General features: G+C 35.7%; 3 protein-coding genes and 2 long non-coding RNA genes across 5 annotated transcripts; all 5 read right to left on the bottom strand.

Moving 5' to 3' along the window:
• Positions 1–5,562: 5,562 nt before the first annotated feature.
• On the bottom strand, positions 5,563–6,214 carry LOC141706499 (uncharacterized). Its single transcript, XR_012568851.1, has 3 exons — positions 6,128–6,214; positions 5,746–6,025; positions 5,563–5,660 (listed from the first exon to the last, which is right to left on the bottom strand). It is a non-coding gene; the product is annotated as an uncharacterized LOC141706499 (long non-coding RNA).
• A 979-nt stretch (positions 6,215–7,193) lies between these two features.
• Positions 7,194–8,458, bottom strand: LOC141706504 (uncharacterized). The gene is made up of 2 exons (XM_074509238.1): positions 8,241–8,458; positions 7,194–8,169 (listed from the first exon to the last, which is right to left on the bottom strand). The coding sequence occupies exons 1-2, from the start codon at positions 8,456–8,458 to the stop codon at positions 7,194–7,196; spliced, it is 1,194 nt and encodes a 397-aa protein (XP_074365339.1).
• A 610-nt stretch (positions 8,459–9,068) lies between these two features.
• LOC141706500 (uncharacterized) lies at positions 9,069–10,816 on the bottom strand. The gene is made up of 4 exons (XM_074509237.1): positions 10,774–10,816; positions 10,220–10,439; positions 9,790–10,072; positions 9,069–9,506 (listed from the first exon to the last, which is right to left on the bottom strand). The coding sequence occupies exons 1-4, from the start codon at positions 10,814–10,816 to the stop codon at positions 9,069–9,071; spliced, it is 984 nt and encodes a 327-aa protein (XP_074365338.1).
• A 61-nt stretch (positions 10,817–10,877) lies between these two features.
• On the bottom strand, positions 10,878–12,507 carry LOC141705232 (uncharacterized). The gene is made up of 5 exons (XR_012568261.1): positions 12,377–12,507; positions 12,231–12,287; positions 12,087–12,143; positions 11,089–11,996; positions 10,878–10,989 (listed from the first exon to the last, which is right to left on the bottom strand). It is a non-coding gene; the product is annotated as an uncharacterized LOC141705232 (long non-coding RNA).
• Positions 12,508–12,682: 175 nt separating this feature from the next.
• On the bottom strand, positions 12,683–14,888 carry LOC141705224 (uncharacterized). The gene is made up of 7 exons (XM_074508268.1): positions 14,685–14,888; positions 13,942–14,091; positions 13,694–13,861; positions 13,397–13,600; positions 13,224–13,307; positions 13,020–13,142; positions 12,683–12,931 (listed from the first exon to the last, which is right to left on the bottom strand). The coding sequence occupies exons 3-7, from the start codon at positions 13,779–13,781 to the stop codon at positions 12,684–12,686; spliced, it is 747 nt and encodes a 248-aa protein (XP_074364369.1). The 5' UTR covers positions 13,782–13,861; positions 13,942–14,091; positions 14,685–14,888; the 3' UTR covers position 12,683.
• Positions 14,889–15,001: the final 113 nt, after the last annotated feature.

The raw sequence follows: 15,001 nt of genomic DNA, 5'->3' as shown, positions 1-15,001 counted from the left end.
CTATGGTACATTGCAGGACTTGGTTTTGAGATTGAAAAAGGAATCAGTTACTGAGAAAAGGCTGGCCAAGTTGGAAGACAGAGTTCAAGTTATTGAAGATTCTGTGGCCACCATTCTTCACAACCAACAATCTCAAACCAGTCTCCTAATGCAGCTGGCAAAAGCACAAGGCTTGACCCCTCTCCTTGATGATAACAAAAAGGGGAGAGTAAAAGGGAAGGGGAAGGAGAGCCATCTACAAAAATCAAAATATCTAAAGTGCTAGTTCCTGCCATCACTACTTCTCCAATCATTCAAATCAAAGGAAAGCCTGATGGAATTGATTTGATTCAGCTAGCAGCAGCTGAAATTCAAGTGAAAGAGCAAAGGAGGAGAATTGATGAAAGGTTGCAACTGTTGTTTGGCTCTACATAAGATAAATCAACATCTGTGAAATATAGCACAAAGATTGAACCAATCAACATGGAGCTCAAGCCAGTAGGGAGACATAAGGATGGAGAAGCTTCTTCCAAAGAACTACAAGCTATAATTCTCAAGCCAAATAAAAGATCCAATAAGGATTCTACAAAGAATCCTTTAAAAGAAGTGGACTTTCCTCCTCCAAAAGCTGATGAGAACAAGCTTTTAGGTAGGAGTATTGCTTATCTCAAAGAGACCATGGATGAGGCTGTAAGGAGAAATAGGGCTATTATCTCTAGAGAGGGAAAGAGCATATGTGTGATGCAAGGACATCCCAAATTCTGAATAGCCAAGAAGGAAGAAGTCAAGCAACTAAAGGCTGACAAAAGAGCACAAGCAAAGCTTGAACAATAGCTAAAGTCAAGTCAAGTTGAAGAAGAGAAAGGAATTGAAGTCAGGGGTGAAGACAAGATTGCAAACCTAGATGAGGTTTTTGGGAGTATATTTGGTGAGAGTATGGAAGAAAGAGAGGAATGGCAGAAGGGAAACAGAAGAAAGGCCAAGGCACATAGAATGAGTGAAGATAATACTGAAGTAACCAAATCTATATCTAAACCACTACCTTCCATACCTGAACCTCTTGCTGCTAATCCCACTATAAACATCCATGGTGAACCAATCATTCCAAAAGAGGAATCTATTGATTGGGACACCATCAAATTGCCTACCTTTCTAACCACTCTTCCACTACCAAAGAAACAAAAAAGAAAACCCAAATCTACACCTCCCATAACCTCTAAGAAATTCACTCAAAAACAAAAGCCTAAGCCTAAGCCATCCATTTCTAAAGATGATTATGTTCACATCTGTGACATAAAAGAAATTTCAGACATTGAACTCTATCTGGATGAGCTGGAGGATGTAAGAGGAATAGCTGCTTACAGACAGCTACCAGAGAGATTAGTGTTCAGATACAAAGGAGCTGGGGAAAGAACATGGCCTCTCCACAGGATTCTGAATGAAGGCTACTCTACCTTGATTAGAGTCTTTTCAGATATACAAAAGGATTCTGGCTTTACCAGAACTGCCAAGACTGAAATTCTCAACAAGATTGCCAATATAAGGAAAACTTGGAGGGAGCCCAATGCTTTACCCAGGACTTTACTCATTCAAGAAAGGGGAATTACAATTCACAAATCACCTCATTGGTTGATGGAATTTAGAGATGATAAAGGAGTCAGAAGATTTTTCAGACTTGAAGACCAACTCAAGATTGCCAGCAATGAAACTCTCAAGGAAATGCAATCTAAGTTGGATATCAGTGTTGAAGATGAAGCTGAATTCTTCAGACAACTCCAACTCCAAATTGAGGAAAATGACAAAGGGCTAGGAAAGAAAACCAGGGAACAAAGAAGAAAAAGATGATTTGCTCAGGCTAAAGGAGTATCCTTGGAAATACTGTAAATCTTCAATTTCCTCCTAGTACATACATTTTTGCAGCATTTTCAAATTTCTACTTAGTTTCAATTCATATATCTGTTAAGTGTTTTGTTATCATCAAGTTAACCCTGAATTTATGCCTACAATTCTTATAGACATAAATAGGGGGAGATTGTTAGGAATATATGTGCATTAGTTTGATGATATGTTTAACAAAACACTTAAGTAGAAATTCAGTGTCTGTAGCCTCAACGGATAAGACCACTTTGGCTATCCGTTGATGGTGTAGCTTTACTTAGAAATAAGTCTAGTGTTGTAGCATATTTCAGTCTCTGTATTTAAGATGTAATTCTTAGAAGTTGAGAGAAACTATGAGTCATGTTGACTACTAGAAGATATGCAGATAGGAAGGCCAATTGTAAATATTTCATGCCTTGTAATTTTGTATAAATGAAGTGGTATCAACGGATGACTTAAAGACCTTCAACGGATGAGAAGCTAAGCTTCAACGGATGTCTCTAAAGCTTCAACGGATAACATCCTTCAACGGATGAGTGCATCAACGGATGAAAGCTTCAACGGATGTTCTGTTGATTAACCGTTGATAAGTGGTAGTTGTACCTACAAATAGAGGCACGTGGGTGAACAGAGATAACTGAAATGTGGCAGCCTAATTTCAGGAACATCAGAAAAAGCAGCCGTTCTACTCTAGTATAAAGAGACATTAAGTCAACAAAGTACTGGAGTGAACTGGAGAAGAAACAAGTGGAGATCTTACTTTATTATTTTATATATCCTTGTCTTCACTTGTAAACTTGGTAATATAAAAACCAAGTAGTAGCTAGTAATTAGATAAGAATTTTTCCAGAGCTGTTTAGAAAAATCTTGAGAGAAAAATTATCTAGTTTGTACTAGGATGCAGCTGTGATCAAATTCTTAGATCACAGAATTTCTGAAATACCATCTCTGGTGGAACAACAAATCCACCAGAAAAGTTTTTAAAGGTTTATTGTGTTCTTTACATTTGTGTTTGAATATATATCTGTCTGTATCAGCTTAAAGCAATTCACACACTTGTTCATCTTGAACACACAGTCTTTATAAACTGCTCAAAACTTGAAAAAGTTTTGAGATTTACATTCAACCCCCCTTCTGTAAATCTCATTGTTAGTTCTCTAGAAATAACAGTCGCCATCAGTATACTCTTTCACATGGAAATTCTTAATGATGTACACCTTCCCTTCAACAATAAGTCTTGAGATTCTGTCGACCAAAACAGCTGGTACCAAAGCCTCAACTCGGCAATTCTGTGATATAGACAATGTTAATCCATATGACTTGTTAATCCTACCCTGAACTTTTATGTTGTATAAATGTAACCACCAAAATACCTTGTTATCTAGAAGTATATAGTTGCAAGTTTTGAAGACAATTCCTGTTGCAGTTACTCCTCGTCATTCTCTTATGACCCGTACTCTAATTTTCCAGTCACTTCTTCCCTTGTGAAGAATTCTTAATGATTCAACATCGGTCCCTGACATTGTATATTTTGGTGTTTTAAAATTTTTTTTGCTGCTGTGTGTTGCTGAAGTATGCAGCAAACTCGGTCTTTATCATTTACCTTTTGGTAGGTACATGAATTTAATGTGTTAGGATTGGTAGTTGGTTATTGATGTAAATATTTTAGTTTTTATTAAGTCCTTATATCTTCAAAAATATCTAACTTTACGATATTGGTTGGAGGAATCAGTCATATGTTACATGTATAGTATGTCCTTTTCACCTATTTTTATTTTTGGTAATTAGTAAATGCAAATTAATTTTGCAAACTTGTATATTTTTTTCTCAAAGCATTACTGAATTCAGAATTTTCACAAAATAGATGTCACTTGGAATGAGGTACATAGTTTAATAGTTTGGATAGGTTACATTAGTACATCTAATAGTGATGATCCAACATCCATTTGTTGCAATCACAAAAATTTGAGCTAACTATTAATTCCAACAGTCTTCCCCTCTGAAGTTGGCTCTTCTCGTTTGACTGTTTGACTCCTTAAAGCTGCAAGTTTTTGTAATCAGTAAAAGCCAATATAAGGTATCGTAAAATCTGTGGTTTATTCCTTAATTTCACATAAGACATTATGTACCTTCTCAATTTTAACATTCTTGAATTTTGGTGCCTTCTCACTTGGTCTAGGATTGAACTGCAACGGATTGACTTGAAACCTTGGTCTTGTCCGATTACTGGAATGTAGAGTTTGTGGGCTGATTAGTTTTGTCGTAGATGATGTTTGCTTGGTTGAAGGTACAGTTGGTGTGGTTATAACCTTCTTTGGAGATTCTGACGGTTGTACCTTACGTACGATTTACAAAAACATATTACATTTCATTCTTCACTTAAATTGAGATAATTTAAAACTCACATTTGCCATCTGTGTTTGTTCCACAGGATCTGGTTTCCTCTGAGTAGAAGTATGATGGTCCGAAATCTCCAAGGGTTCTGAAATGTGAGAAGCATTGAAAACCTTAGAACCTTCTTTAACATTTTTTTCATTGACATCAATAGTAATTTTGTAAGATTTCTTCTCCAAACTTCTCAACAAATCTGGGATTAATTTGATACCGGTTACCTATATTATTCATACTGGTTATTAGACTTGGCCAACTTTCAAGGAAAAATGTTGTATGTGACATATCAAATGATTATGGCTTGGAGGAAATGCATGTTACCTCTGTATGCTCTGCATCAACTTCAAAAACAGTTTTTCCAACTAATTTAGTAATTTCATCATCTGGCCAGACAATCGGGACACAACCACTGTCATCACTGCAGAGAGCATACAAATGAAACCTGTTTGGCCAATCCATAGAAAGTTAGAATTTTTAAAGAAGTAAATCAATCAAACTTCAATTACAAAATTGAAATATAATTGTCGAAAGACCTTATGTCCGGGTAAGTCCAAGTTCGTCCACAACAACTATAAACCTCCTCAATGAGCTTGAGGTCTTGATCACATTTGATGCAGAAAGGAGTGTACCAACTCATTTTCTCATCAAATTTTCTCACAGTTACTTGACAGGAAACCTTTTTCTATTGAAGAAATGGGTTAGTGAACTGTATCACCCTTTCTTAGGTAAAATGTTTGGATATCTTACCAAAATAAAAGTCTCATTCAACTTTCCTAACTTCGTCAATGTCATACTTGGTAAAGCTGATGGTTCTTCATCATCATCTATGCCCATTATATAGAAATCGGGTTTCCCATGTCTAGAAGGTAATTGTTATTGCAATAATTTACATTGAACAAAAATTGATAACTTTTATTGTAAACGTAATGAGAATTGAGAAATACCTGAGTTTCATTTCATTAACAACAGGGTGAGTAACATTTATGTGTATTCTAGTTGCGGGGAAGTTTGTTATATAGAGTACATCTACAACACAAAAATATATAAGTGAAAATTATGTTGGTTATAGCATTGAAATCTTAAATTATTGGTAGGCTTACTTTTCCATTCACTAACTCGTCCACATGCTATAATAAGTATCACAGGCCTGTCTTGGATTTTTTCATATTGTTGTAGAAAGTAGTCACCAAATTCATTGAAGAAAGTGACATTGATACTGGTCCTACAAATATTTTCAAGAAGGTGAAATTATTGAATTAACTTCATCCATGTATATAAATTTAAATATCAACTGCCACTTGAAAGAATGACATACCTGCCATCAGTAATTGTAAGGGCCACATGGGACTTTTCTACCCCATCTTTGTTGTAAGAAGCTCTGGGATGTACATCCTCTACTACACCAACAACATCTGCATTGATATACATTGAAACATTAAATATGTCCTACTTTGTTTCCAACTTCCTACCTATGCAATACATTAATTGGAAATGGACCTGCTAGGAATCTGTTATCTATCTTCAGTTCCTGACAATTTTCTAGGTTAATGAAATCAAAGCTTGCATTTGGAATATGTAGGCCCCCTTCCGTATCTTTCTCCATTTTTGTTTCATTTGTAAAGTAAATATGCCTTTGGTTACGTATGGCCCTATTAGTCTCATCACCATTGTATGTTTTTAATTTGAAAAACTCCACTCGGTATATTTGACCTTCTTCCAAAATTGCTTCGAATTTAGGAAATATTGTCGGTGCAAGAAAGGCATGAATCCTACAACTCTAAAATTCAAGGATAATTATGCTACGTAATATTTGGTAGTTTGACAAAAGTGTAGAGAATTTATTTTATTTTTGCAAAAAAATTTCAGATTTTGTACTTACATAGTCATCGCAAAATATTATATTGAAACCTTTAACCTCGCCGGTTGCTCGGTTGATTCTCTTCCAAATTGATTGTGCTCTAAGCCGTACTCTCCACTCCTCTTTACATTCATCAAGAAGGTGTAAGCTATCATATCTGTAAAAGGCCATTTCTCGTACCTGTAAACATAATGACTCTTGTATTATAAAACTATGCAGTGTTTGTGTTTAATTAAATGTTTGAAAGTTGTATACTGTGCAAAATCAATCATACCTTCAAACAGACTTGAGGTCTGTAATTTGCTTCCTTCCTTTCACAAATATGAAAGTTAAAGTAGATCTGAGGAGATTGGCACACTTATTAAGGAAATGTTGTATTATTGTACCTCTCTATAATATTTTATATTAATTTTGTGGTTTACTGGAAATTACACACTACTCTTTCAATCCTGGTATAATTCATTGTTTGACAAAGCACTTACTTTTATAATTCATTATTTGACAAAGTAATTTCAAATGTTAATCAGAGAAAAATATTTGTTGGATTTTAAGAATTCAACATTGCTTGAAAACAGAAACTTGGAAGTTTTATTTAAAGATGAAAGCAGAAAAGTCGAAATTTATAAAATGCATAGTCTTTCACTAGAATTTACACGAAATTGTTCTACCAAATATATGATTTACATTTTCATTTCTATTGATCATAATGTTGAACATTGACAATCAATAACTGTCATAGGTGGATTAAATTTTACACGGTTTGGAACTAATTTACTGGTAAATTGTAGAAAATCTCTTTATAAACAACATTCTGCGTAATGTAGGTGCTCTTACCATCTTCATCATTAATAAATAGCTTCAGACCCTGTGGGGAAGTTACACGAGATACAGCCACATACAACATACCATGAGTAAACACTCCATTAGGTAGATATAAGGCAACTTGTTGTAGCGACTGATCCTGAGCTTTGTTTATTGTCATTGCATAACATACTTGGAGATGCATCTGCTTCCTACACAACTTGAAAGGCAGCCTTGTCTCTGTTGGTGCCAACTCCATCCTTGGGATAAAATGTTTGGTTCCCTTTTACTGTCCAGATATGACCTCATACTCAACGCAATGTGATAGACACTTTGTAACCATCATCCGGGTGCCGTTACAAAGGCCTAGGGTCTGGTTGAGGTTGCGCATCAACATTACGACGACTCCAACTTTAAGCTTTAATTCGTGAAGAGGTAATCCAGGGATGTTAATTGAGTTGAGGTATTCTGTTGGGAAAGATTGCAACTGGTCATCTTTAGATCCAGGATAATCTTCCGCTGTGTCAATAGAGAAGTAAGAAGACATCTCGCAAGGAAGTTTTTCAACAAAAAAACTATTAACCTTGCCAACAGTTAGATTGGTTGGGGTTAATATTGCTCTATTACTCAAATAATCTGGATCTTTATAATTATCCAGGAAATTAGGAAAAGCACTTTCAATCATTTCATCAACAGAGTTGGTTGAGTTTAGGTGGCAAAATTGTTTAGGTATAGCTTTGTCATCTTCAACGTATTCACGGTTCACATGAGCAGCCGGCCCAACCTTCCCATCCCCAATCTGCAGAACCCATTTTGCAAAGTTTGACAGAGCTTGTACTTCTTCCTGGTTCCTTCCTTTGTTCAATCGCATGTTGTGTAGCAACTTGAAGACTATAGCAATTTTCCACAACTTTGATCTTGTAATTGATGCTGAAACAACTTCGCCCCTTGATGCTCTAGGAATAACTGGAAGAATTTGTCTGAAATCACCGCCTAAGACCACTGTGATACCTACAAATGGCATATGGAATCGGTTTGGGTTTACAGCTTTCATGATATCCCTTAATGACCGATCAAGACACTCAAAAGCGTAACGATGTTGCATTGGAACCTCATCCCATATGATGAGATTTGTCCGTTTAATGAGTTCAGCAATGTCAGATGTATGAGATATGGAACACATGGAATATTCATCAATAACAATTGGGATCTTGAACCTTGAATGGGCAGTACGACCTGCTGCATTAGAGTAGTCGCAATTCCTGATGACGCAACCGGCAGGACAATCTTCCGCTCCGACCTTAATTTCGAAATCAAGGTCCTCCAAAGGTACGTTTTCCCACAACCACCACTTCCATAAACAAAGAAGACACCTCCTTCATTTTTTTCAACAGATTCCATTACAGAGTGGTAAACAGCCAACTGCTCTTTGTTGCATTTTGAGAAGAGGATGTTGAATTCCTTAGCCATTTCATTAATATCGTAATTAGTTTCCTCAATAATCAAATTGTTAACATTGCAGTCCAAATAACTATTGGGAGGTTGGGGCATCTAAGTGAAGTCTTTTAGTGATTTGCCAATGCTCTTCAACAAAGTATGAATTTCTGTATTATAAACCAAATTATGAAAGAACATAAAATACAAACACAATTAAACAACACACATGAAATTACATAACATAAAAAAATTAAAATAGATATAAATTAAATAACACAAAAAAATTGAAAAACACGTATACCATATTTTGAACCCAAACATTAAGAAGATTTATTGGAAAATATAATATTGAACACATGATTATTACACATTAAATAAACAAATATGAACATGAAAAAAGTAGAATTAATTAAAATTACATAACAAACATAGGTTGCTTTAAAATAGATGAGATATTTTTGTACAACACTTATAAACTTACAAAACACTTTAGAACACTATGATACTGATGCTAAGTAACACAATTCATATCCATTTTATATTAAATTTTAATTATTACTTAATATAAAAGCTTGGCCAAAATATCTACAAAATGTAAAACTTGGAATAAAAGTGTCTGGCAAATTATGATGGTGAAAATAAGGATATCATGCAGGTGGTGGTTCAAATTGAAAACGGGATCATTTATGATAATCCTGGGATTACCTGCAATAGCATAGTATTGTTATTGTATTTCATTCAGCATCAAATGTGGATTCCCTGTGAGTTGTTGCTGCTTCAGCAAAAGGTCGTCCATCATAGTGGTCCAATGCTTCTTCCATAAATCTCCGAGGTCTGGCACCTTGCAGTTGACCATTATATGAACGAACAACTGTCTAATCTGAGGAGGAAATCCACTTTCTGAGCACTGCGATAATACCATATGCCATTCATTATCATCATCCAGTAGGTCATACTCCTTGCATGCTTCTTGGAAGGTGTTATATGTTTGTCCCTTGACTGTTCGTAATGACTCATATGATGTTGCTCCACGAACCTTGGTTAGCAGAAGTCTTAGAAACCATAATTCCACGGCACTATGATGCGTGTAAGACAATCTACCAATTTTTTTCCCGCGCTTATGTGGATTCCAGACTCGGTCCTTATCATTCCAAACGTAATGCTGTGGAATTTCATCGTATAGAAATTGTTTGGCATGCTCATCAGTGGCATTAAGGATAAAAAAAAGCCTCTAATTGTGTGTGCTTCTCCTTCTCCCTCTCGGCCACTTTGGGTAGTGCCTCATTTGAGCGAAAAGTACAGTACTTATTCCCATCCAAGTGTATAGAAAGTCGTTGAACTGCCAAAGACCTATAATGTATATTGAATCCAAAAATGCGGTATGCAGCTTCACATCCACAAATGTACCTCCCATCAAAAAATGATTATATTTCATCTTCACCAACGTTAAGACCCTCTCCGTTGTTAGATTGTCTTTTCTTCCCACGTATTTCAACAATAGCTATGTCATGCCCTTTCAGGCAGTACTTAAAAAGATATTTCAGGCTACGTGCATGTTCACAAATCTCTACATTCATATGATATTGGTATTTCACTAGTAAATCACGGTTGTAAGGTACCACCCACTGATTATCCAGATTTGCCTTCCCTTTGGTCACAGTGATTTTTGATTGACGCCTTCTATAAATTGGAAAGCCTGACTGGTCAAATGTAGTTGAATTACAAAACCTACAAAACAATTTCATATTTTACATATATTAATTAAACGATAATCTATAATTTCCATTTCATGCAATAATACAGCTGTTTCTTATAACAGCTTCAGGCTTAGCAGGTTCTTACTTTTTGGGGAAATGTCTAGTGCATTTAAATTACTTCATGCATGGAGATTTAGGATTTTCTTGACCACAGGGTCCATGTACCATGAAAGCATCCACAGCGGCATACCCCACCGGGTCAGTTTCTGGATTCGAAATCTCTACCGAAACAAACTTTTCAATATTTGCTTGCAAGTTCAACCTGGAAGCACTGTCCAGCCATGTAAGCATGTGCACATGCGGGAGACCCTGCTTCTGGAACTCTACTACATACATAACTGTCAAACAAATAGAAAAGATAGGTAAGTAATTCCACATTTCTTATAACAAAGGTTATTGCAAATAAATTCATGTCAATTTGAGCAATACCACCAAGGCAAGTTCCAAAATAGTTCTTCTTCTTTATATCATCAATCAGCTGGTCCAGCTTCAGTCTACAGACATGTGCCATCACATCTGGTGAATTCTGTGGTAGGCAATGAGGGAGCAGTTTCATCATCTGTATGACTTCATCCCATAAGGGATTTGTTGTCATGGTAAGGAAAATGTCAGGGTGACCAATATGGCGACAAACGGCTAGGGCATCCTAAAAGTTTTGTTGCATGTATCTACGTGAACCAACAAATCCAGCAGGCAATATAAAACCTTTACCCATGTTTGATGTATCAGAGGTACCCTCGTTCAAACTCCTTTGAATGTTAGTATACAGCTCCGAACGCAAAGTGGTTTGGTTCGTACAAAACCACCATAGACGGGCTTTCTCAATAGTTGAGAATGCGTCAACAACATATTGCTGGAAAAGTCTACCACCAAGACGTGGAGTAATTGCTGACAACAAATTTTTATTAGTTACATTGGAATCTGAGTACAGTCTAAAGAAAAACACCTTAAATAATGTTCTACTAAAGCAATGTGATTATAGATTACCTTCATTGGTGCGAACTTGGAATTTGTAAGAATAATAGTCTTTCTGTGTAATATATTCTCTTTTTTGGTAGATTTTTCATCTACCTTTCTATATGGAATATTCTTGTGAAAACCATCTGAACCATGAGGAAACAATAAAGGGTACTGTAACGCCATAAGTTTTGGATGAATGTCACTAATTCTCTCCAAACCTTTAACATGAGAATCTATAACAATATCCCGAGAATCATCAGTATCATCCATGTCCCCAACCATTATACTAGCTACCTCATCAGATGGCCCGACATGATTCTCACGACCACTTTTAGATCTACACACCTTTAATCTAATTTCTAAATCTTGCACCCCATCTTTCTCAAATCTGTCGCGAGCCATGCGGAATTCTTTCACTAACTCGTTTGTCCCATCTAGCATTTTTGATAATCCAGCAACTATATCAACATCAAGTGGATCCCCCCATCAACATTAACCCATTTCAGACGATTACTAATTTCATTCTTCGTGTCATAGATATATAACTGACAGAATTTGGGGTCTTCACCATGTTTGGGTATTAAAAAACCAAATAAATGGTGGTTTTGTCCATTTAGTCTATAGATGTAAGCCCCCCCGGTTATTGATTGAATTGTCAACCTTCCCACCAGTGAAAGTAAATGCAAAGATACAATTATACAAACGCATACCATCGCTAAATCTTTGAGAGTATGCTTTATCATTATACAGCTGCCAAATGAAAGAAGGAGTTGGTTTCTCTTTGGGTAGTTTGATTTGACCTTTTGCACAACACAGGGAAAAAACAGGTATTCCGCGGGTAACACTTTTGTTTACACGTTCTTCCTTCCACATTCATGCTTCACACTTGCTACAACGGACATTGGGAGGGCCTAGTGTAGCGTACTCCGTTATAGCTGCAAAACAAAATCCATAACCTTTTACATTAAATAAAAATATTTAAGGAAGGGAATTAGATTAGGCTTTGTACAATGGGATCATCTTACATTCAGTAGGAAGTTTCATTTCCTCATAGGAGGCACAATTGACATCTTCCTCCAATTCTGCAACCATTTCAATTTGAGAACATAAGGTCATGATTCATATGATGTTCCTGAATAAATATAGAAAAATTATATCAATATAGATACCTTCCTCCGATTCGCCATCAGACTGATCACTATGCATTCCCGCAACATAGGAGAACTCTGAAACAAAGTTAATGTAGAGGTTACTCAGTAGCAGCATTTATTATGTAGAAAACTCAATTTACGTTTTTATAGATCCACTTTAATACCATTGTCAATGTTGAGATCATAGTTATCGTCATGACCCTCCATCTCATTAAAATCTAATTTACGTGGTGGGCAATTAAGTGGATTTATAATCTGTTCATAGGATTCAAAATTGAACTGTTCCACATCATCTGCGCATTAAACAATTAACTACAATTAATGCTAACATTTTATATGTTAAAAAAAATGACCTCTTACAAATATTACCTAGGTCGGAGAACACAGCACTATTATCACTGTCTGTGTCAGACATTTCATCAAAATCTGCACCACCGGGAATATGATTTTTTAATTTCCATCAACTCTGCTTTAACATGCAATTATTAAATTTATTTTACCTATCCCATTTGATTGTAACTGAATAGGCCTCTTCCCTTTGTCAACAAATGTTAACTGACTACTTTGAGGATGAACACTCCGTTCTTCGGTGGTACGTTTATCATCTGTACTAAGGGATATTTTAATTCTCTGTGTACCTGTTGTGTATGCAAAAGGCAGCCCTTTACTCGTGCTAAAACTGGGTATGGTTCTTGGGTGCATTGGTACGTTCTTCACGCCTATTAGTAATGTGACATTTCATTTAGAAACTACAAATGTTAAAATATTATATTTAATATATGGTGCTTAGAGGGAGAGAGTAATTACCATGATTTCCTTTAGTAATTGTAGGCAGAGGTTTGGATATTTTCATATTTCTGTAGGTCACATTCGGTTTTGTATAACCGCCATCCATCCTCTTTTCATTACTCATATCACAATTTTTTCCACCTAGAAACAATTACCTCAGATCAATCGGTTGAACGTACATGTCATATAAATTTGGTAACAATTTTCTATAAAGCAACTTACTAAATGTGGAAGTTGGTACAAAAGGTTCCGCAATATGTGTCTTCCGTGGAGGAACATTCTCCTTGCCTACCATATGTGATTTACCTGCAATATGACAAAAAATTTAAAATGTTTGAAAGACATGTGACGTGTAATAATACAACATGAGTTGGTTCAACAACGTGAACACTTACGTTCAATACATTCAGCATGCTTCCGTACAAAGTGTGATTTCCCGAGAACAACTGTGTCCTTCACAAAATCAGACTTCTCGGACTTTCTTGCACCTAATGATGATAAAGGCGACAATGGAGTAAGTGTGGAAGTTGGTAAAACAGGTTGGGCACTCTGTTTACTCTGTGCAGGCACATTCTCCTTTAAAACAACCCGAGATTGACCTGGAATATGACCACAAAGTTTATTATGTTTGAACGATATTTGACGTGTAATAAGAATACAAAATGACTTTGTTGAATAATGTGAAGACTTACGCTTAATACATTTAACATGCTTGCGTAAAAAGTGTGGTGATAAGAAGACAGTCGTGTCCTTCGGAATATCAGAATTTTCAGATAACATGGTATTATGTAAAAACTTCAAATTTGTTGCTAAAGGCGACAATGGGGTAACGGTATCCGCATTATTTACACAGTCTCTAACTGTCAATAAATCAAGTTTTTAATAATGTTATTAGAAGGGCAACCTTTCTTTTATAGTATAATTTAGCCAAGAAAATTACCATTTGGGGTAATGGGAATATGGTTTTGATACTGATAGTTTCCAAAACAGTTTCCCTGGGTTGGGAAAAGAGAAAAACCAGGATTTGGTTTCCGTGCTTTCTTCGACACTTCATTGGCCGATTGAGAGGTCGCATTGGTCGTAAAACCACCTTAAACAAATAAATTAGTAAGAGGCGAGTACGTAGATATAGTTTAGTATCATATAATAAGATCAACATTTAAACCCACAATGTACACATTAAAGGTATGCAAGTAAGAAGCAAAAACTAGCCTACTTCCTGCACAATATTCTCATGTTTAAGTCTCTTATTATTGAACTGTTCCATTCTTTGATTCTTTGAAGCAAAAGGACATCAAATCTGGTTACAATAACATAGAAATAAGACACAGAATCAATTCATGGTATTGATTCTTTTAAGCAAAAGCTCACTATATCTGGTTACAAACAAATAAAAATAACACAAATTAAAACTAAGAAGGTATATTTAAAAGACTAAAAAGAGAAATGAAATGAAAACTTTCCAAATTTATTACAGGGCATACAGACACATTTATGATGTTCTGGGCAATCAATAACATATGAGGTATACATATTATGCAACCTAACATTAAATAACTTGTATGTCCAATCATTGAAAAATTAAACATTGTCCGATTTATTACATGAAACAGTTGCAATAAACAATACCAGCAGATCTGAGAATTCAATTAACACAACAAAATTAAAGAGGAGACCTCATACCTGAGTAAATCGCCGGAAAAACTTAAAATCTGAAGAGGGTGGGTTCGGAAGCTGGGTAAAAAGTAAAAGTAAGTATTGAAGTATTGAAATTGATTTTGAATTCAAATTTGAAATTTAGATTAGACTAAAGATACAGAGATGTAAAAACACTATTAAAGTCTTCAAGGTCTTCAATCACCGGAAGAAATAGTCTTCTGAACCGGGTTGTTGTTTCAACCAATAAAAAACAACCGGGAGAGGAGATGGGATGGGATAAAAGAGGAGACTTGAAGTGTGGTAACCGGGAGCACAGGTATTGTATTTGTTAAAGGGTAGTG

This window comes from Apium graveolens, chromosome 2 (genome assembly GCF_009905375.1).
Source record: "Apium graveolens cultivar Ventura chromosome 2, ASM990537v1, whole genome shotgun sequence".
In the NCBI taxonomy this organism is placed as follows: Eukaryota; Viridiplantae; Streptophyta; class Magnoliopsida; order Apiales; family Apiaceae; genus Apium; species Apium graveolens.
Note: the sequence above shows the minus strand (reverse complement) of the source record. Positions and strands in the feature narration are given on the sequence as shown.